The sequence below is a fragment of the Mizuhopecten yessoensis genome, unplaced genomic scaffold (genome assembly GCF_002113885.1).
Source record: "Mizuhopecten yessoensis strain PY_sf001 unplaced genomic scaffold, ASM211388v2 scaffold9653, whole genome shotgun sequence".
Taxonomy (NCBI): domain Eukaryota; kingdom Metazoa; phylum Mollusca; class Bivalvia; order Pectinida; family Pectinidae; genus Mizuhopecten; species Mizuhopecten yessoensis.
In genome coordinates this window covers 286,305-309,304 of record NW_018408155.1, presented here as the reverse complement: position 1 = coordinate 309,304, position 23,000 = coordinate 286,305, and the positions used below count along the sequence as shown (strand labels likewise).

General features: G+C 37.2%; 1 protein-coding gene across 1 annotated transcript; it reads left to right on the top strand.

The window, feature by feature from the left end:
* The first annotated feature begins 1,093 nt into the window (after nt 1-1,093).
* LOC110458616 (ganglioside GM2 activator-like) lies at nt 1,094-4,568 on the top strand. The gene is made up of 4 exons (XM_021510398.1): nt 1,094-1,307; nt 3,288-3,449; nt 3,718-3,885; nt 4,174-4,568. The coding sequence occupies exons 1-4, from the start codon at nt 1,137-1,139 to the stop codon at nt 4,309-4,311; spliced, it is 639 nt and encodes a 212-aa protein (XP_021366073.1). The 5' UTR covers nt 1,094-1,136; the 3' UTR covers nt 4,312-4,568.
* The last annotated feature ends 18,432 nt before the right edge of the window (nt 4,569-23,000 follow it).

Sequence of the window (23,000 nt, the reverse complement as noted above, 5' to 3'; positions counted from 1 at the left end):
AATTATGCCTGAGTAATAAGGCGCTAGGTGAATGCATCTTTCTATATGTGTTCAGAAATCCCGTATTATTTTTAACTGCAGCTTCCCTCTTATTAATTTTCTCATCTCAAATGCGATTTATGAGGTTTTTTTCGGTAGGTTTTACAAGTTTTCTTTGAAATTGCCCCTTGAATTAGATTTTGAGTTGTTTGTATCTGTGTTTACATTTATCTCATAGTACATAGTAGATTAGCACCGGGTGAAGAAGCGGAATGAATTTTCAAGTTCTAGTCACATTCCTGCAGATTAGAGAAGAACAATGGATAATTAGTATACAGTCGTGTGTGTTGGTATCCTGTGGGTAGGACCCATGAGCACCTGTGTTCAGGCGTCTTTGAAAAACATCAAAATTATTGATGGGTGTTGAGTTTCGGTGTATCAGGTTTCAAGACGTCGCCGATCAATGATGTTTTATTTTATGGGTGCTGCTTGTTTCACATATGTCTCAAAACCGTTTATATTTGCTTCATTCTTTGTCTATATGATGATCATTCTCTCTACACATACGACATTTGTCAAGGTCACTTCATTCAGATCGAATTCAATGAGAGTTCATTTAACATATGAATATCCAGATAATTTCTAAGTAGAAACAAAACCGAACAGATACGTGTACACATTATCTATTACATGGCTTACATCACTTCTTACCACGTGTAGATATCGGAAGGTGACAGCTTAAGGGTTGTATCTTCACAGATTAGGAGGTCAACATCAGATGTGAACGGACACGAACTCTCAAGTTATACAATGTTGTGGACTTATCTGAAATATCAATATGAAATCACGCGATTCATGTGACATCCCGCAGGTGACCGGTGTTTTTTCGGGTACTGAGTTAAACCTTCTCATTAACATAAAGCACAGTGTGATACCAAACACCATGGTGCATAAGAAAAAACATTGAACGACGGAGAAGAAAAACAATTCAATTATAATACGAAATAGTTTCTTTAATTCCCATGAAATAAAGATTACGTAATTAGGAGTACTACTTCCCTTTATAGGGCCCCTCGTAATCTTATCTGGATACAAAGTATAAGAGGCAGGGTCAGCACTCATTGTTCATTACTAACGAGACATAGAAGTGAACAAACATGGCGAAGATATTAGTAATCCTAGTGGTATGTTTAGTTACCTGTTACGCTAATGAAGTTTACGAATATGAACAAGCCCCTATCGAGGATGAGACTGAGTTATTGTTAGATCTTCTGTCACAGCCAATCATTCCAGAGAGATTCAAGTCCGCCGAGTTCCTAGAAGCATGGGTAAGTCAGATATTTTACATATAATATGATCAGTCCGGATATCGTGCAAATCCATAAATGAACAGTTTTACACTTGATATCACTTTTGCGTGTTAAATGTTAAATCATGTCGCTGAGAAATAAAGTAAAACTACTGTTAAAACTACCTCAATAGGTATAAAACAAATCAAACACTGCTTACACATTAAAAGTTTGTTTAAACTCAATCATATGATTTTTAGGACACACACCATCTAACATATCAATATTAGGATACACAACATCTAACATAACATTGTAAGGAAACCCAACATCCAACACATCAATATTAGGACACACAACATATAACATAACATTGTTAGGACACACAACATATAACATAACATTGTAAGGAAACCCAACATCCAACATATTAATATTAGGATACACAACATCTAACATAACATTGTTAGGACACACAACATATAACATAACATTGTTCGGACACACAACATCTAACATAACATTGTAAGGAAACCCAACATCTAACATAACATTGTTAGGACACACAACATCTTACATAACATTGTTAGGACACACAACATCTCACATAATATTGTAAGGAAACCTAACATCCAACAAAACATTGTTCGGACACCCAACACCTAACATAACATTGTTAGGACTCCCAACATCTAACATAACATTGTTCGGACACACAACATCTAACATAACATTGTAAGGAAACCCAACATCTAACATAACATTGTTAGGAAACACAACATCTAACATAACATTGTTAGGACACCCAACATCTAACATAACATTGCTAGGACACACAACATATAACATAACATTGTTAGGACACCCAACATCTAACATAACATTGCTAGGACACACAACATATAACATAACATTGTTAGGACACCCAACATCTAACATAACATTGTTAGGACACACAACATCTCACATAATATTGTAAGGAAACCCAACATCCAACAAAACATTGTTCGGACACCCAACATCTAACATAACATTGCTAGGACACACAACATCTAACATAACATTGCTAGGACACCCAACATCTAACATAACATTGTTAGGAAACCCAACATCCAACAAAACATTGTTCGGACACCAAACATCTAACATAACATTGTTAGGACACACAACGTCTCACATAATATTGTAAGGAAACCCAACATACAACAAAACATTGTTCGGACACCCAACATCGAACATAACATTGTTAGGACACACAACATCCAACAAAACATTGTTCGGACACCAAACATCTAACATAACATTGTTAGGACACCCAACATCCAACAAAACATTGTTCGGACACCCAACATCTAACATAACATTGTTCGGACACACAACATCTAACATAACATTGTTAGGACACCCAATATATAACATAACATTGTTCGGACACACAACATCTAACATAACATTGTTCGGACACCCAACATCTTACATAACATTGTTAGGACACCCAACATCTAACATAACATTGTTAGGACACACAACATCTAACATAACATTGATAGGACACACAACATCTAAAATAACATTGCTAGAACACCCAACATCTAACATAAAACTGTTAGGACACCCAACATCTAATATAACATTGTTAGGACACCCAACATCTAATATCACATTGTTAGGACACCCAACATCTAATATAACATTGTTAGGACACCCAACATCTAACATAACATTGTTAGGACACCCAACATCTAATATAGTCCTTGCTAAAATATATCGTTGTTAACACTCCTATAACATTCTTTAACAACAAATATTGCATTGAAACACCGAATATATTCCAGTTCAATATCTCATGGTTACATGTAATGGTTAATTGTCATTTACACCATGTAAGCAATAACTAATAAATATCTTTACAAAAGATTAACAGCATCTTTACATTAATGTAATGGTTAAAATGGTTTATTCTTTTGATACGAAAGTAATGTATAGTTAATTTATGTTCTTGTCCTTTTCCTTGGTCAGGGCATCAAATCCAGGTTAGGTGCTTTCAAATGGACTGATTGTGGAGGAGCTGGAGCTAAAGTTCAGAATGTATCCTTGACCCCTGACCCGTTAAATTTCCCTGGTACATTTACACTTGGGTTCAAGGCAATGATCAGTACATCTGTCGTTGCCCCTATTAAGGTGAGATAAGATATTAAATAGCAAAAAAGTTACATGTTTGACATAATATTGATATCAAGTATAATAACGTTTTCTCTGTAATGCTACAGGTATTATAATTTCATTTCGCATTTGATTGAATATTACAAGGTAGCACGAGTGGTACATTTCACAGTTATACGCCAAAATAATGTAGTATACACTAATATATCTGACATGTGAGACCAGATAAAATAGACACTGTCTCTCAAGACGCTACTCCACTTATACGCATGTCCTTGTTTTGCAGGGCGAACTTCTGATTGAGAAAAAGGTTGGGTCTACTTACGTCAAGATTCCATGTATAGACAACTTCGGATCGTGTACCTATGATGACGTATGCGTTTTGCTTCAATCCGTCACCTGTCCCGATCCCTTCGTGAAAGCAGGAATCGACTGTCAGTGTCCATTTAAAACAGTACGTAAACGATTAGTCGTGTAAATAATAAACACTTGTTAGAGAGGTGTAATATATTTTGGTTTGATAGTTCAATACAACATGTTCATATGCATGTACTTAAATTCATGAAACCAAAGTGATTGTTTTTATTGTTGGACTATATTCCCAATATATGTACGATTTCATATGTTCCAAAATGACGTTCATTAATGGACTCTTTCAAAAATAGATTCTGCACATCTTATTTGTTTATTAAATAGTGTTGTCGTATGTATGTCCTTTCTAAAATATACCTTCGTTCCACAGGGCAACTACAATGTCCCAACGGCATCCTTCGAGGTAGACGCTGTGGCCTTCCCATCTGGGGACTACCACGTCCGGGGATCAGCTTCCAACGGTGGCAAGGTCATGGCCTGTCTTGACCTTTACATGTCTGTCGCTTAAGTGATTTTATGCGAGATTATCGCGTTATTAACCGACCTTGGTGGTATCTTCAATCAAGCGTGCCAGGTGCGCTCCAATCATTCTGCATGTATATCGAACCCATTGAAACATGTTCATTTTAGGAATACATTTAGCTGTACTAAGTCCTCCCATCTGTGTGTATATTTATGTTATTTTGTTTGCAAGGTATAGACGTAATATATGTTGAGAACATTCTATATAAAAAGATTCATATAAAACAACCTATTTTATTCTTATTTCTTTCCCTCCTTAAATACTTTTAAGTATACTTTGTTGATAATGGTTTTAAATGTCATGTCAAATACAGCGCTCGTTCTTTAACTAATTGTGCTGTTAGGCAGACATTGTTTTGCTATCCTTAATCCCAGTAACACATATTACAAAACAACTGCTAATTTTGGGAGATCATATGACGAAAACACACCATTCGGAATGGGCACAACAAGTGTTTCTTCTTTCCACGATGTGTAGTGAGATACAGCAGTCCAGTTATTACTCCGAACCTACAGAGATGTTTGACAGGGCCAGGCCTTATCTCATGACCAATTCCTTATAATGAACTAGGGACTATAATTTCTTTGGGTGGTCAGAACCCAGTGCAAATCTTGGTAGCTTGTTTCTAAGTTGTTTGTCAAAGGACTAAACTCTCAGAAGCGGAGGCATGACCGTATTTGTAGGCTAGCTCTCATGGCTTGAATATGTTCATCTTTTCACATCCAGGAATTGGTTACTATTATGTGGTTGTAATATCTACCGTGTCCATGGTATTACTCCCCTACTTGGTCCCCAGTGGCTGGGAATGACGATTTTGATAACATATAAGAATTCATCTCCTCATGCCAAACAAACAATTGCAAATATGCATAAATAATTATTTTTTCTTTGTTTTCATATAAAAGATACTCTAATCTGATTGGTCGAAAAATTCATTTCATTGTTCTATGAAAGAAATACTTTCGTTACGTCGGCAACTTCAAAATAATTCACCAAAGAACTCCGGTGGCCTTTGCTCTGAATAGGTAGATTCCGTTGGATTTCATATTTATCGAAGTTTATCTTTACATAATATGATTAAAAACTCAAAGAAATGAAGGATGCTCGCATTAAGGTTTTTCAGGGGAACATTTAAAGACTGCATATATATTCGGGGGTGGGGGGTGGGGGGTAGTCGTGGACCTGACACTTTTTGTCAAAGTTTGCAAAGAAAAAACATTAATCACACTAATAAAGTTCGACGAGTACAGTACACGTTCACTATGATTCAAATGCATGGTTTACCATGACCAGATTATTCCTAATCAATGTAACTGTAGAAACTGGGAAATAAATGCTTACAACTCGTTCAATTTTCTGTGAGATGAAAATGGCAATAAAAACGTGGTAATAACTCAAAAACACCAGCAATGTGGACTCAATACTGTTGAGGCACCATCCGCTTGGATACTGATGTATTCAGCACAAGGAAAACAGTGCCCCGTTAAAACACTCAGGGACCCCTGCCTTTTCAATCACTGCAGGAAGGAGGCCATGTCGTCCCCCGCCACAGAGGAAATATTGTTTTCCAACAGAGCTGTTTATATGCGGTATATCCAGGAACTTGAAATGCACACATACATACACAGCACGTACACTGCCTTCGAACACAGGGGTTCGTTACAAATGTCTGAAATACACATATGCTATACTAAAAGCATTTGGAACGAACACTTGTGCTCTGAGCAACCGGCTTCGACTTGTGGCATATTATGTTTATGTCCTAGAACAATAACGAAAGTTCTGTAAGAAGCTATAGTCAATGATATTCTACCAGCCAAAAAAAACACACTTTACGTGAAACACTGACATCCATAGTTCAACCGAACACGAGTCTTCAAATAATTCCCGTGACACATACACAAATTGCGCCATCACACAGTCACCGACATTCAACACAGGTGTTCATGTCTACTTGCTTTAAATGCAACGAATGTAATGCTGCCCGTGATACAATCAACTCAGCTATCTTCTTCAAATAACTTTCTTTCTGTCGGCCTCTCATCCTGCTCGTCGTTTGCACACTTCGTCTTTAATTTTGGACAAAAATAGGCCAGACATCATGTTTTGCCACCTCGCAACAGTTAACTAAAATGGCCGATGACTTCTCTCCACATAAAATAGTACATAACCCACGCATATTATCGCACTACCGTCCAACAAGCATTTAAATATATATAAAAATAACATGAAAAAAACTCACAGGAACACAGACGAGGTCATGATTTTTTTTTTCGCAAGACGGTTACTAATGAAAGTGAGATAATAATGTACAGACGTACAGCATCAATGTTTTGTATCTGTTAGCCATGGAGATGAAATGCTCACATGTAGGATTTCTTTTAAACAAAAAAACCCATACACACATACACCTATACAACTGTTAGTAGATATCCAGTTCAAGCATACAAAATGTAACCTGTCATTTAAATATGCTGCCGTTACCGTCACCTATACACGTCCTTCTCTGTTCTTACTAAAAAAATCAAATTTCAAAGCAATATTCCCGAGGCATTAATCAACCGATTCCTGCGCTATCGGTCTTATCTGAAAACTGGTTAAAATCACGATCTCAAAAATGTCTGGTTTTTACGAAGTCGGTCCAGGAGTGAGAATTTCGGAGACTGTTGAAATTTGCTCTTTGTTACTACATGTAGTTAAAATGGGCAAAGGTACTAAATGCGTCGTTCTTGGAAGTTGTACACACGGAGCATGCGAACGCAGCATTTTTCTGAAGTAGTTTGGATACCATTTACGATGATACAAAACAATTCCGAGTTCTCTATCTTGAATAGGTGTAAAATGTGAAAGCTTCACGGTCCTTCAAAAACAAAATCAAATTTCAACGCGATATTCCCGAGGTATTCATCAATCAATACCTGCGCAGTTGGTCTCATCTTCAAGCTGGTAAAATAACGATTTCAAAAATATCTTGTCTTACGAAATTGGTCCAAGGATTTTGGAAACTTTCTTGTAAAGTTTCATTACAATCAAACGTATAGTTTCTGAGAAAACGCGCAGACAAAACTTTAAGGCGGATATAGAAGAAATAACAAGTACTAATTGAATTGGGGGACCATTATTGAAGTCCCCGAAAACCCGCAGTTATGTTCGCAGTGCCAAAAATACGCGTACATGTACATATGATATTTGAACAAAATCGACGGATATTTAATTTAGCACAATCAGAGGCTGTGGTAGCCAACTTTGTTAACTGATCGGGAACAAAAGGTGTCTTGCACATCTAGGCATATGCCTCAATACTCATGTTTAGTTTCATTGGAATCCAAAGTATAGTTTCTGAGAAAACGCGCGGACAAAATAAACGGCGGAACTAAGAGAAGAAGAAGAAGAAGAAGAAGAAGAAGAAGAAGAAAAAGAAGAAGAAGAAGAAGAAGAAGAAGAAGAAGAAGAAGAAGAAGAAGAAGAAGAAGAAGAAGAAGAAGAAAGAAGAAGAAGAAGAAGAAAAAAGAAGAACAAGAAGAAGAAGAAGAAAAAGAAGAAACGGAGTAAAACCAATAAGTCCCCCACTTCGTTTTGGGGACTCAATAATAATAAGAAACGGAGTAAAACCAAAAATTATTCCACTTCGTTTGGGAGACTTAAGAATTGCCTAAATTGCTCTTTTAGAATAAACCAAACATGGTCCTGCGCAAATTGTTGAGGTGGTGACAACAAAAATCTGCTTTGACACAACACATAACTCACATACATCGATGAATTGGGTTTTTATTGATCCAAAGCCGCCTTAATTATCACCAACAACTGCTACATTTTGCCAGTAGAGTCCTCGGTGTTTAATCGTTCAAAATTTCCCACTTGAGCGCCGCTATTTTGTATGTTATGCAATAAGGGAGTGACTTATCAAGAAACTGTTCTGATCCGGACCGAAAACAAAACATCTTTTTTCATGTAGAAGAATTCCGGACCGCCTCATTTGTTGATTAGTCATTTTTCAAAAATGGCCGCCGCAAAATTTCATAAGCAGACGCCAGGTCGTCTGAGCGTTTGTACCGAGCGGGAAAATATCAAGCATGTTCATGTTAAAGACTTTTAAAAGATGGAAGGATTTGACGAGCAGACGTTCGGATAAAATGTGGAATTTCTCCGAAAGTAAGAATGTCACAAAGGTTTCATATAGGTGGGGTTTTTTCACTATTAAAATTGATTTTTATCTGACGCAGTTGGAATTTTTAAGATATCTCGTTTTTTTGTTTTTTTTTATTAATGTTATATAAATTTTATGTTTAATTATCAAAAATTACGTCATCTGGGGTACCCTTGGCTGCTGGCCGAACTACATTCTTTTTTGGCGTGGCATATTCTGGTGCACGGTTACATGTACATCTGGGGTTTAACTCACATCTAACATACCCTCACAGGGAACAAATCAAATCAAAACAAATCAAAAGTTTAGTTAACGTCGGTATGGTTAAAACAATACAACATTAACTCTAATGAGCTATCAAAACCGACACATACAATGACATGCACAGTTACACAATAAATATTTGGCAAGAAACATATTAAAAGATGAGCACTATCTAATAGAGAGGTGACATAAATAGAGGTAAGTTTTAGCTAAAACATGTATACTGTATTGGGAGCCTATGTGATTTGTCTGCATGTGTTGCAATTGCATTTTGGCCCATACCAGCTGTTTATTAGAGTATTAAATTGTGCTAGTGTAGTTGTTGTTCTGAAGTGGTCTGGTAGGGCATTCCATATTTTAGGTGCTTCAGATCGAAATGAGTGTTTACCATACTTTGTAGTCCTAATATGTGGTATATCTGCTGTGTTGTGATATCTGAATGTATATGTTTTTTTCTGTGATGTTGATAAGGTCGTGTTGGTATGTTGGTGTCTGTTTATTTGTGATTTTAAATACTTCTAATGAAAAAAATCTGACTCGTCTGATTTTGAGTGATGGTAATTTTGAGCGGGCTAGTAAATTTTCATATGTATTTTCGTGTTCATCGTAAATAAATTTTAATGCCCTTTCTTGGATTTTTCCATTTTTTATGTGTTTGTCTCACCGCAAAAGTGTCATGTAAGTTGACAGAAATTAAAATGAGAGAATAAATGAATGATTTATTGTAAGTTTGACTAATCTGTTAAGGTGTTTTCCTATGCGTTTGAGTGAGGTGAGCTGTCTAGATGCTTTTTTTCAGATGTTGGATACGTGTGTGTGAAAATTTAACTGGAAGTCTATGGTGACCCCTAGTAATTTTACTTCTGGTTCACATTTTATTGTGTTGTTGCCTATGCTGAAAATAATGTTTTCATTTTGTGCTTTGTTTCCTATGGCCATGGCTTGAAATTTGTCTGGGTTTGCTTGCATATGATTGTTTGCGAACCAGTGAATGGTGAATTGCAGTCTGTTTGTAGTGAGATTTGGACTGTGTCTAGTGAAGAGTATGCTTTACTAATTGCATTGTCATCAGCGTGATGTGGAAAATGTCGTTTATGAAAATATTGAACAGAATTGGGCCTAAAATTGATCCCTGAGGGACTCCTTTGTATAGTTCCTGAAAAGTACTTTCATACTTTCTTAATTTCACATTTTGTTTTCTGTTTTTGAGGTAATTTGACAAAAGTTCTGAAGCCGAAATATAAAAGTCAATAATTTTGTAGTTTTAGCAGAAGGAGGTTGTGAGGCAGACAGTCAAAAGTATTCGAGAGATCCATAAGTATGCAGCCTACATACTTATTCTGGTCAAGTGCCATTTTCCAATCCTCTATGACTCGCAATAATGCTGTCTGACATCCATATCCAGCTCTGAATGCAGAGAGGTAGGGATGAAAAACACCATCAAAGAAGTCACTGAGTTGGGAGTGTATGGATCTCTCAAAGACTTTGGAGAGGGCCGGGAGTATACTTACCGGTCTGTAATTTCCTTTCTCAATGGTGCTATTCTTTTTGTGTATTGGTCTGACTTGTGCTGTTTTTAGGGTGTCTGGAAATGTTAATGTAGTTAGAGAGAGATTTACTAGTGTGATGACTGGTTTGATAATGCTGGGTTGTGCTAGTCGTAGTAGTTTGGGTGCAATATATTCTTGTCCTGTTGCTTTTCTAGGGTTTATTTTGTTGAACTGTTTGTTTAAGAAATATTCGTCTACAGGTTGAAATGTGAAGTGTTTATCTTGTTGTCTGTTTTTGGTTATCGCCTGTAGGCTAGGGTGTTTATCATTTATGGGTAGGCTTTTTGATCCGATATTCCTTTCCACATTTAAAACATTAAAAATGTCGGCTACTTCGTTTTGTTTGTTGACTATCCTACCCTGTTCTTCTAATATAATGTCTACTTGGTTTTGGCAGCCTTTGTTTGTTATGAATGGTTTTATTGTTTTCCAAAAGTTTTGATTGTTTTGGCCCCCTGTGCATCTGTCTATAAAGTAGTGTTTTATTGATTGTTTTCTGAGTTTTGTGACTTTGTTTCTTTGTGTTCTATATGTTTCCCAGTTGTGTTTGGTTTGGTTTGAGAGGAACTTGGTGTGAAGCATCTTTTTGTGATAGATTTCTTGTCTGAGATTTTTGTTCATAAAGGGTGCTTGGTTTAATCTGGCTTTTCTTTGTTTTATTGGGGTGTGTTTGTTTATTATTTCTGTTAGTGTGTTACTGAAATGGTTGTATGCTGTGTTGACATCTGCGTGTTTTACAGTTTCTTCTAATGCTGAATTCTGTTGGTCTGTGTTAAAAAGTTCAATGTTAAAATCTTTAAAACTCCTATATGTTAACAATGGTTGTTTCCTCACATATATTTTGCTTTTGAATTAAAAAAAAGATATCAAATTATGTACATCGCTGATACCAGTTTTAAAATTACATATTTTTCCCAGTTAATAATGGTTTGTAGGTTAAAATCACATCAATTAACGTTGGTTCAGTGTTTTTCGGGTGGCAAGGTGTTTTTTTTACCAAATTGGACAAATAAAAAATATCACACATATTCTGCAAAGGCTGACCATTAGGTGTTAGTAGGTCATAATATAACTCACGTATTTTACTTTTCCACCGGAATATAACACCAAAGTGTTCCAAATAAAAAGTACGGAACTAAAATTTAGCTAGCTTTAAACGTTTCTTAATAAACAATATGGCTGCGTCCAGTGTGTGTATTTCAGTCAACAGGTTACAAGATGTAATTGTCAGCAACACACAATCTTAGTGATAGTTTTCTCATAATTTGTAACCCTCACTTTATTTGAAAAGTATATATCTAGTAGCATGTCTACAGTACTTGTTTTATCTAAACAGTGATACACTTTTGTCTCAAGTCTATATCTAGTAGTAAATCTACAGTACTTGTTTTATCTAAACAGTGATACACTTTTGTCACCAGTTTATATCTAGTAGTACGTCTACAGTACTTGTTTTATCTAAACAATGATACACTTTTGTCACAAGTTTATATCTAGTAGTAAATCTACAGTACTTGTTTTATCTAAACAATGATAAACTTTTGTCACAAGTTTATATCTAGTAGTAAGTCTACAGTACTTGTTTTATCTAAACAATGATACACTTTTGTCACAAGTATATATCTAGTAGTATGTCTACAGTACTTGTTTTATCTAAACAGTGATACACTTTTGTCACAAGTATATAAACTTAGACAAATGGCAAACAAAACAAAAGTTAAAATTTCAAATAAAACGGGAAATCAAGATGTCATGAAAGAAGATATGTCTGAAAATCCAGAAGATACCTACAGTGTACCCATTATAAACTGTATGAGACGGCTTACTTATTTCCCGAAATGGCTTAACATGACGGACTGTAAACGTAATTGAATGCAAACAGGTCAGTCACCAGATTTTTGTCAGATTTTTTCATTTCCGTTCTAGTTACTACTGTACAATGCTGAGGCAATATGTAAGGTTAAGCGTTAACTAGTCTTGCCCATATATTTGGTCATGTCTTCATCTTTTGTTATTAATAGTATGTGATGATGTTGGTAGGATGGTTGTATAGGGTTAAATGGTCTATTAACATCAAGATCATTTAAGGACGTGCCTCCACGTGTGAAGATTATATGCCGTAGTGCAGAGCATGGCCGTTTCCGTTTCAACGGTTAAACCGGTCGGACCACAGTTGTTCGTTAATTAAATAAGGTCGGACCTAGTTATCTGATGCTGCCATCAGGCGAGCATTGACAAAGCTGTGCAAGGTCTGCATAAACATTTGCAGGTCCGCAGGGTCGGCTGTTCTGCATAACATGATTTTGTGAATGGATTGTCTCCCTTCTAACGCCGAGCACACTGTATCCATCCGAACGCTGACGACAGTGTAAAGAGGGCGTGGTAGCCTTCCTTATAATAAAGACAATGGATATTTCTTGTATCTAATAAATTAATACTCGTTTGATGTGTTAGGACCAATATTATACATTTATGAGGTCAAGGTCAACACTACACAAGATCGAAACCATGAGTAAGCGAGAGTTCATTCCTACGATGCTCGGTGGTAAAAATAGTTTGAAGTTTTTGCAAACTTTTAAAAATGTTTAGCTAGCAAAAACGTATTCCCTATTCCCCTGGCAGGTGCGCTGCTCAGTTAGTCTTGTTCTCGACATTGTGTGTGATGTGTACATGAAAAGCTTAAATACATTATTAACTACGACACAATACAATCATACGTGTAGCTTTAGATGTTCAATTTGTTGTTATTTGGAATTGCAGAAGCTTGCCTTTGTGCGGTGTTACGCTAAGCTACAGTGTACAAAATGTACTGCACAAAACGGAAAGAGATACCTCGTAGGCGAGAACAACACAAACAGGCAATTAACAACGGAAAAAGGAAGTCATATCGAGGAGATGAAAGAGAACGGGGAGCTTTTCGCGATTTTCCGCGGCTTTTTTAATCATCACCAACACAGAAAATTGGGTGATAATTCCAACCTTTTAGGATTTACGAAGCAACGCCCAGATCAACTGTCAATCAAGTGCCAAGAAAACCATTTCGACTAATGACTAGCTTTTCTAAACTGGAATTCAGATATATTTGATGGAAGAGGCTGCAGAAGGGCTTCATCCTATCCACTGGTAATAGTCAATCTCAAGCAAAAGTTGATTTCAATGTCACGCATAACATACATAATAACCTATCACAGTTTAGATAGTTACGTTTAAAACATAAGAATACGTTAAAATGAGATACCCAGCCGAACTCGGCTTATGAGAAACTATAAGAATAAATTGTTACATTATGTACATGATACATCAACAATAGGTACAAGTAGGGGACGAGGGACAAATCAACAACCGGTACAAGTAGGGGACGAGGGACAAATCAACAACAGGTACAAGTAGGGGACGAGGGACAAATCAACAATAGGTACAAGTAGGGGACGAGGGACAAATATACAACAGGTACAAGTAGGGGACGAGGGACAAATCAACAACGGGTACAAGTAGGGGACGAGGGACTAATCAACAACAGGTACAAGTAGGGGACGAGTGACAAATCAACAACGGGTACAAGTAGGGGACGAGGGACTAATCAACAACAGGTACAAGTAGGGGACGAGGGACAAATCAACAACGGGTACAAGTAGGCAAATCAACAACAGGTACAAGTAGGGAACGAGGGACAAATCAACAACAGGTGCAAGTAGGGGACGAGGGACAAATCAACAAATGGTACAAGTAGGGGACGAGGGACAAATCAACAACAGGTACAAGTAGGGGACGAGGGACAAATCAACAACAGGTACAAGTAGGGGACGAGGGACAAATCAACAACAGGTACAAGTAGGGGACGAGGGACAAATCAACAACAGGTACAAGTAGGGGACGAGGGACAAATCAACAACAGGTACAAGTAGGGGACGAGGGACAAATCAACAACAGGTACAAGTAGGGGACGAGGGACAAATCAACAACAGGTACAAGTAGGGGACGAGGGACAAATCAACAACAGGTACAAGTAGGGGACGAGGGACAAATCAACAACAGGTACAAGTAGGGGACGAGGGACAAATCAACAACAGGTACAAGTAGGGGACGAGGGACAAATCAACAACAGGTACAAGTAGGGGACGAGGGACAAATCAACAACAGGTACAAGTAGGGGACGAGGGACAAATCAACAACAGGTACAAGTAGGGGACGAGGGACAAATCAACAACAGGTACAAGTAGGGGACGAGGGACAAATCAACAACAGGTACAAGTAGGGGACGAGGGACAAATCAACAACAGGTACAAGTAGGGGACGAGGGACAAATCAACAACAGGTACAAGTAGGGGACGAGGGACAAATCAACAACAGGTACAAGTAGGGGACGAGGGACAAATCAACAACAGGTACAAGTAGGGGACGAGGGACAAATCAACAACAGGTACAAGTAGGGGACGAGGGACAAATCAACAACAGGTACAAGTAGGGGACGAGGGACAAATCAACAACAGGTACAAGTAGGGGACGAGGGACAAATCAACAACAGGTACAAGTAGGGGACGAGGGACAAATCAACAACAGGTACAAGTAGGGGACGAGGGACAAATCAACAACAGGTACAAGTAGGGGACGAGGGACAAATCAACAACAGGTACAAGTAGGGGACGAGGGACAAATCAACAACAGGTACAAGTAGGGGACGAGGGACAAATCAACAACAGGTACAAGTAGGGGACGAGGGACAAATCAACAACAGGTACAAGTAGGGGACGAGGGACAAATCAACAACAGGTACAAGTAGGGGACGAGGGACAAATCAACAACAGGTACAAGTAGGGGACGAGGGACAAATCAACAACAGGTACAAGTAGGGGACGAGGGACAAATCAACAACAGGTACAAGTAGGGGACGAGGGACAAATCAACAACAGGTACAAGTAGGGGACGAGGGACAAATCAACAACAGGTACAAGTAGGGGACGAGGGACAAATCAACAACAGGTACAAGTAGGGGACGAGGGACAAATCAACAACAGGTACAAGTAGGGGACGAGGGACAAATCAACAACAGGTACAAGTAGGGGACGAGGGACAAATCAACAACAGGTACAAGTAGGGGACGAGGGACAAATCAACAACAGGTACAAGTAGGGGACGAGGGACAAATCAACAACAGGTACAAGTAGGGAACGAGGGACAAATCAACAACAGGTACAAGTAGGGAACGAAGGACAAATCAACAACGGGTACAAGTAGGGGACGAGGGACAAATAAACAACAGGTACATGTAGGGGACGAGGGACAAATCAACAACAGGTACAAGTAGGGGACGAGGGACAAATCAACAACAGATCAACACCATCAATGAGTTGTTCTTAAATCCGAGAGAAATCAGTCCAACCCGGCACAATACGCATTTGTCAGGAGCCATCAAGGCAAAGGAAAAGAGGACGACCAGTAAAAACATAGTGCGAGTCCCTTGAAATTAATTGTCAATACCGTTAATGTGTCCTAGGAAGAAATCAAGCAGTCGGCTTCGGGTCAACAAAGAAATAAAATAGTAGTGAAGGCCAGTGCATTGTATTCCAACTAGAATGAAGAGATGAAAGCATTAAACTCAATATATTTGATCAATAACAAATTGATCGTTACTGAATCATCTAGTAATAAACGACTATTTTTAATACTAGTTAAATACAATTATTGCATATTAACTAAGCGTATGGAATATCGATACAGATACTTGTTATTGATCAATTTGTTTACAATATACAAATGTACGTGTACATTTCTTTTGTCATAATCCTCGTATCTAATAAACGCCGACCATACCTCAGAATATGGAAGCGTTTAAATGCAACTATAAAGGACACTACTATAAAGTGGATACATTGCAATGAGACTGATTTCTGTAGAAGTTTTCATATTTGTGAATTTAAATTTTAAAAAATATACAAAAATGGTGTGCTGTACCGATTGCAACATCCGAGACCTCTATATTTTGTTGGTCATCCTACATTGTACCTTTTTTTATTGTTTTGTGTCTTTTTCACATATTACACTGTAAGCGTTTGATGTAACCGATCTTTTCTGTCCCCGAATCTACACAGGGTTTTATATATTATGCAAACCTATGATGACATATAAGTGACACTACTATTTCTACGAGAAACAAATCTGCCTATCAGAAGAAACCCAACTCACAAATCAATAGACTAGTATGCTTCTATCATATACACTCACTAGTTTTCACATATGAAATATTCACCGCACACAATTTGAGTACAAAGTATAAACGATTTTGTTGGTAAATAAATGATAACCGTACTGCCATCAACACAGTGAAGGAATACTCGGCTATTCTGTTTTACTGTGTGGAATCGCTCGGAGTGACATCATGCGTGTAGCTTGTTTAAGTATCCCCGTCAGACTTCACAATGCTTTTTTCCTATATGCAGTAACCTCCCGATAAGTTTGTTCTAGAAATAGCACATTTAGACTGTGGTACTTCCACTGACCGGGTAGCTCTGTCGACTAGAGAAATATCATAACCCTTGGAAATCCAAGGTTGGAATCACGATCTAGACCCGCTGAGGTTCTACACTAAGAAAACGCCTGTTCATTAATTTTTTGTTTATTTCATCTGTATTTACTTTTCTCTCTGTAAAGGTCCGATATGATATTATTTTCTTTTCAGAAATGATATAACAAAGCTATAGTCATGTCGGAAAAAAAGCAGTTTCCGGTCCTCAATTCTGGCAGCGCTACGATATCCCTAAATTTTAAAGTTGAAACATGAAGAAAACATTACAGGATATGAAAGTAGAGGAGGAGTGTCTAAATGACTTTATGCATTCCTACGTTCCCTTGCACTGGAACCCTTCCGAGATTATCGAACGGCAAATTATTGTTGTAATTTCGTGACAACGAGTGACAGAAATGCTAATAAAGGTAATTAAAAATACCTGCTTGATAGCACCTCTAGTGAGAAACTTACTGCTTCAAGGCAACTACATTTTTGTATGTACAGATACCTGATACAATTTTAAACATAAAGCGACTCACTTCGTTGGTTCTCGGTCATTACAGTTGCAAAAACATATATTGCACTTAAAAAATAGGTCTCGTGCCAACCGTCACAGACTATGAACAGCGTGATTTATACGCTAGCGAACAAACGAAGAATTATGTTACAGTTTTTAGAGAAATTGCCAAATAGAATAACTGTAAACATTTCCCTTCCAATTTTGTAATTAAACCTTTTCTACACTTACAATTGTATATAAATAAAAAGTGCCCGAGTGAAGTTTACTTTTTGTCAAATATACAATGTATTAGTATTGTTACAATATCCAGTCACTTTTATTAAAGTAACTATGCCGCAATCTAACGAAAAAAACAGGTTATAATTGAAGTCATCAAATTTCATAAATATCAAAAGTATATAGGTATGAAAAAAATAAAAATTCCAAAAACTTATGTTTATGTCAAGCATGAATTATCTCACCAAGTGCAGGGTTGAAGCTGTTTTACGTTATCATGATACATAAGCGATATCACGAGATGAGAGCAGAATCCAACAAATGGCGACTATAATTATGTTCGATTGAGTCAGAGGTAATGTTTACACAATACTACGTATATACGTATACGTGTTCGACAGGACCAGGGGTACTATTTATAAAATACCCGTGCTTTCATCACAGTATATAGGGATCGATTATGTAATTTGGTATGCAAATCGACTTGATACTTCACGTATAAAGTAATATTAATAAAAATAGGATTGTTATAGCAGAATATGAGTTCGAAATTTGACAAGAAATACCGACACGTTTCCCACCCTGAGTGTGGTATGAACCGAAAGTAAATTACTTTTGCTCTGTTAGAAAAATAAGAAATGCCTTTTATATTACAACATGTTGTGAGGTAGAATCAACATCTGTGCATATCCTAAAAACTACTGATATTATCTGAAAACATGGTTTTAAAAATAACTTTTTTAATAAACTGAATGAATGATTGTGTTGATATGCCTGTAAGACTACCGAGTAGGCCTGCATAAACTGTATGGCCTTGTATGACATTTTTTGTCGATGAGTCGTGAAAACTACCGTGTTGGCACGTGTGACCTTGCCGAAAGGCTACCGTGTTGGCACGTGTGACCTTATTGTGTTGAATGGCCGTAAAGACTACCGTGTTGGCACGTGTGACCTTATTGTGTTGAAAGGACGTAAAGACTACCATGTTGGCACGTGTGACCTTATTGTGTTGAATGGCCGTAAAGACTACTGTGTTGGCACGTGTGACCTTATTGTGTTGAAAGGACGTAAAGACTACCGTGTTGGCACGTGTGACCTTATTGTGTTGATAGGCCGTAAAGACTACCGTGTTGGCACGTGTGACCTTATTGTGTTGATAGGCCGTAAAGACTACCGTGTTACAATGCATGCATCCTCGATCTCCAGGGGTTACGCTCACTTTTGCTCTCGCTCGTGCAGAGAGCGAAAGTGAGCGTAACTCCTGGATATCGAGGATGCCATGCACGATATAATAGTGTTGAGGGACTATTAAGGCTACCGTGTGATCTAACATTACCAAGACTACCGTGGGATCTTACATTACCAAGACTACCGTGTGGCCTTACATTACCAAGACTACCGTGTGACCTTACATTACCAAGTGTGACCCTGCATGGCATTATTGTGTTAATGAGTCGTGCACACTACCGTGTGATCCTTTGTGACATAATAGTGCTAAGGGACTGTTACATTTTAAGACTTCGGTATGACTCTTTGTGACGTTTGGTACTGTATTCCTTCATTGTTGTGATGAAAGGTTATGGCTTTTCATTAAGTATTGCAAGGCAAGGAACAGTTTTAATAGAGTCTGAAGGGATCATCAGATTTGATCAATAAATGCCAACAATAAAGATAGTCCCTGTTATTTTATAGAATTATTTAACCATCCGCACATGAAACAACAGCACAACGTTATGATGTTTCATTAATAAAGAGATGACGTCAAAGTCAAATTTGTTTAATGACCGTTTATTTGAATCAAAGGAATTAATCGGATTTTTTTTTAATTTCTATGGCAAACATTGGTTCTGACCAAAGACCGATACATACCAAAGCCATGATAATTGGTAGTTGTTATTCCCTGCTTAACGTTCAGCTTTACATGTAAGGGTAATGGCAACAACTGGTTTACCCGTTGTCACTATTATGTTACCGGGTAAAATACTGTGCTGTATTCCTTCGGCATGGTATTTCAGTGAGAACGCACTCTACAGTCGGCACCAGATCATCGCTATAGCTAGGAGGCAAATACACCAACATACCATTCATCCAGTACACACACACACACACAAATACACAACCATTACACAGATTTATGTCCCTTAATGATCCTAACTGTTAATGGCAAGTTAAACAAAGTAACACCAAACCAAAGCTGTACACTCGGGGATTTCTCAGGATTTCTCAACAAGATGTTTCTCAATTGCCCTGCTGTCCTATTGTAACAGTAGGCATTAATATATCGTTAACCTCACATCTCTACCATTCTTTAAGTGTTTTCTTCCAATGCATCTTTGATTAGTTCTATATCCGCAAAACGAGATCAAGTATAAGGTGCAATGCCCATGTATCAATGCAATAACACATCATCAGCGTTGTGACAGTATGACAGACTAGCATAATCACTAGCGCACACCGTTGTGATTAAAACTATTGCTGCAGCGAAGAAATCAAACAAAAGGGAAATAATTACGACATTATTTAAATCAGTCTAGCTATATCATCATGACTGTCCTCACGTCCATCCGTTCATGTGTCTGTTTGTTTGTATATATCTATAATAACCAGTCTATGCAATATCTGGCTTGGCGTCTTTGCTGGTTTGTATAATGCAATATATATGAGTAGGTATGAAAATCGATGATATACATCACGACCTTTCTCTTGTAAGTCTTAAATATAAGTGACTGTGGCATATTCCCTGGTTTAATCATAAATCATCGTATATTTCTTCACAGAAACATGTATATATGTTATAGCTTCGTCGCCTACGTCCGTTGTTTTTCCTACATTCGAGATTGAAAAAGATATAATTTAAGTTAAAAATAGAATTACAATCAAAAGATTTTGGTTGTTCAACGTAAAGCTAGCTTTTCATTGGTTTAGTCCGACTGCGCCGGACTTGGTGGGATAATAATAATAAAACGTCCCGTTGACAATGAGGGGTTGGAAGGTTTTAATAATAGCAGACTATCAATCATAGCAAATGAATCAAGCGTCTGAGAGACCAAGAGAAAGTGAGAGTGGGCTAGTGTAATGAAATCATAGGGTGACACGGCTGAGGCCGACATCCAATCCTGAGTGTCAAATTTTGATTGCTGTTCTGATATATTGATGTAATATAATTGTACAATACAACGAGTTGTATTTCATGCAGAGTTTCCTCCCAAAGCTTCTGGACTTGGACTTAAGCCTATGGCTGGTCCGACTGATCATATCTGGATGGCTTTTACAACTATTTGTATACGACGCACTGTGGAGTTGGCTGTACCTGAAACCGGTCAGAATTTTGACACATTTATGAACAAGCTGGCGTTAGTGGGATTTTTGAAACGCAGATACCCTGGGCCTATCGGTAAGCCTTTGTCAAACCGGTCTGGCTGTGACGTATTTATAGTTGTTGATAAATAAACACGGGACGTCTATTTAGCAGACCATAGACGAACACACAGCTTACGATTCCCATAGTGTAGGTTGCCACGGCGACATTTTATTTCTCCCATGGTACCAAGGGGTGGACTGATCACTCATGAAGGTCTCTTATCGGCTCGGCTTCTGATAAACCTACCTACATCACCCACATTTAATGAAACAGAAAGAGGAAGCTTAAAATGTAATAATACAATCTTCATCGTTCGATACCCTTGGACAGATGTTGTTTAGTTCAAACGTGTTACACCACCAAACAATGTTAGAAAGACGTTTGCTTGTGTATGCTATAAAGGTGTGTATGTTAGGGAGTTATCATATGCTTCATTAAGACATGAGTACACAGAATACTATCACTTTATCTACTTGTATAAGTAATAGAATTGAAAATGTGAACTCCTCATACCTGTGACGTTGTCTCTTATAGAGCGTCTAGTGTCATTAATTTAGTTTTACATTGTAAGCAGCAAATTTTTGTGGCTTTCTTTCTGTAGCAATTCTTTTGTTTTACCGTTGTTTCTTAATTCAATTGATCGTAGAAAAGTATAACGAATACATGAAATCTGTAATAACACGAGTGTAAACATTACTTACACTCATGAGAGTAAATTGGATAGTTACTATTAAGAAAATAGTTTACACCATCTTATTATAAAAAATAAGATTCAACAAAGAATACTTTAGAACTATTGTACATTGTAGCACGTGGTAAGTTACACTGTATCTAGAATAATTCATAATAAAACAATCAAATATCATTAGAAGCTAATTCTTTTTATAAAATTAATGTGGACGATTCACCCTACATTTGAATAATAAAATCGTATTTCTCGTTAATTTTAAACACTTTTTTTCTTTTCCCTTGAAGAGGAAAAACCCCATACAACGTACCAATGGTAATTCACTGCACATTCTATATAACATTATTAATCCCAAACAACACTTCCACATTTTTTTTAATTATTTCTAAAAAAGTATGGACACTACAATACTATAAAATCCAATGATATAATAAACATATTAAACTAAAATGAATTTATAAGAAAGATAAATGATTATTTACACGAAAACGTTTGATGTTGGACATGTTAGTTTCAATTATATTGTTCAAATGGTTAAAAATTAAACATGTCCTAGCAAAGAATTTTATGAATATGTTGGGATACAAGCACTAGCGTACATATACACAGTTTGTTTGTTTGTGTTTTACGTCCTATTAACAGAAATTGTCATTTTAAGGGCGTGCCAGGTTTTCGTGGGGGAGGAGGAGGCCGGGGTTCCCGGAGAAATACCACCGACCTACGGCCGAGTAACTGGCGACTGCCCCACGTAGGTCTCGAACCCACGACCCCGTAGAGGAGGAATAGTGGTACTAGCAGAATGTCAGACGCCTCAACCACTTGACCACCGCGCGCCCCTACATATACGTATACACAGTCCTTCTTATTGGTTGTACATGTAACAAGCTCAACTGGTAATATATAGATATATTTACGTTGCTAACGTGGGCATTACAACAACAATAACATTAAAAATATTGTTGAGAATGAAAAAGAAATATAATGTTAGAATTGTTTTTAATATGATCGAGTATTATCTGGTTGAATGGGAAACCAAGTTTATATGATACGTTTGTGTCATTAAAATCTGACTACTTGTGTATCTTCCAATTGATTCCGTGAATTTGTGAGTAGTTATAAAAAGGTTAGATATAATGTTTTTAAATACCAACGGGTATAATACCAACTGTTTTAATAATTAATTTTGGTTCCATAAACATACACGACAATAGCTCTTAAAAGTTGTATCTATATAACCTATGATTATGTTTTATAATTGATTAAAGCTTTAGCAATTGGAGGAAATCACAACTAATATAAGAATCGAAAAGTAATATATAGAGTACTTGAACTTGTTTACAATACTAACGTAAACAATTGTCTAGGTAATTGAATAAAGCATCACATAAACCCATCATTCAGATTGTGTTTAGAGAGATTATAT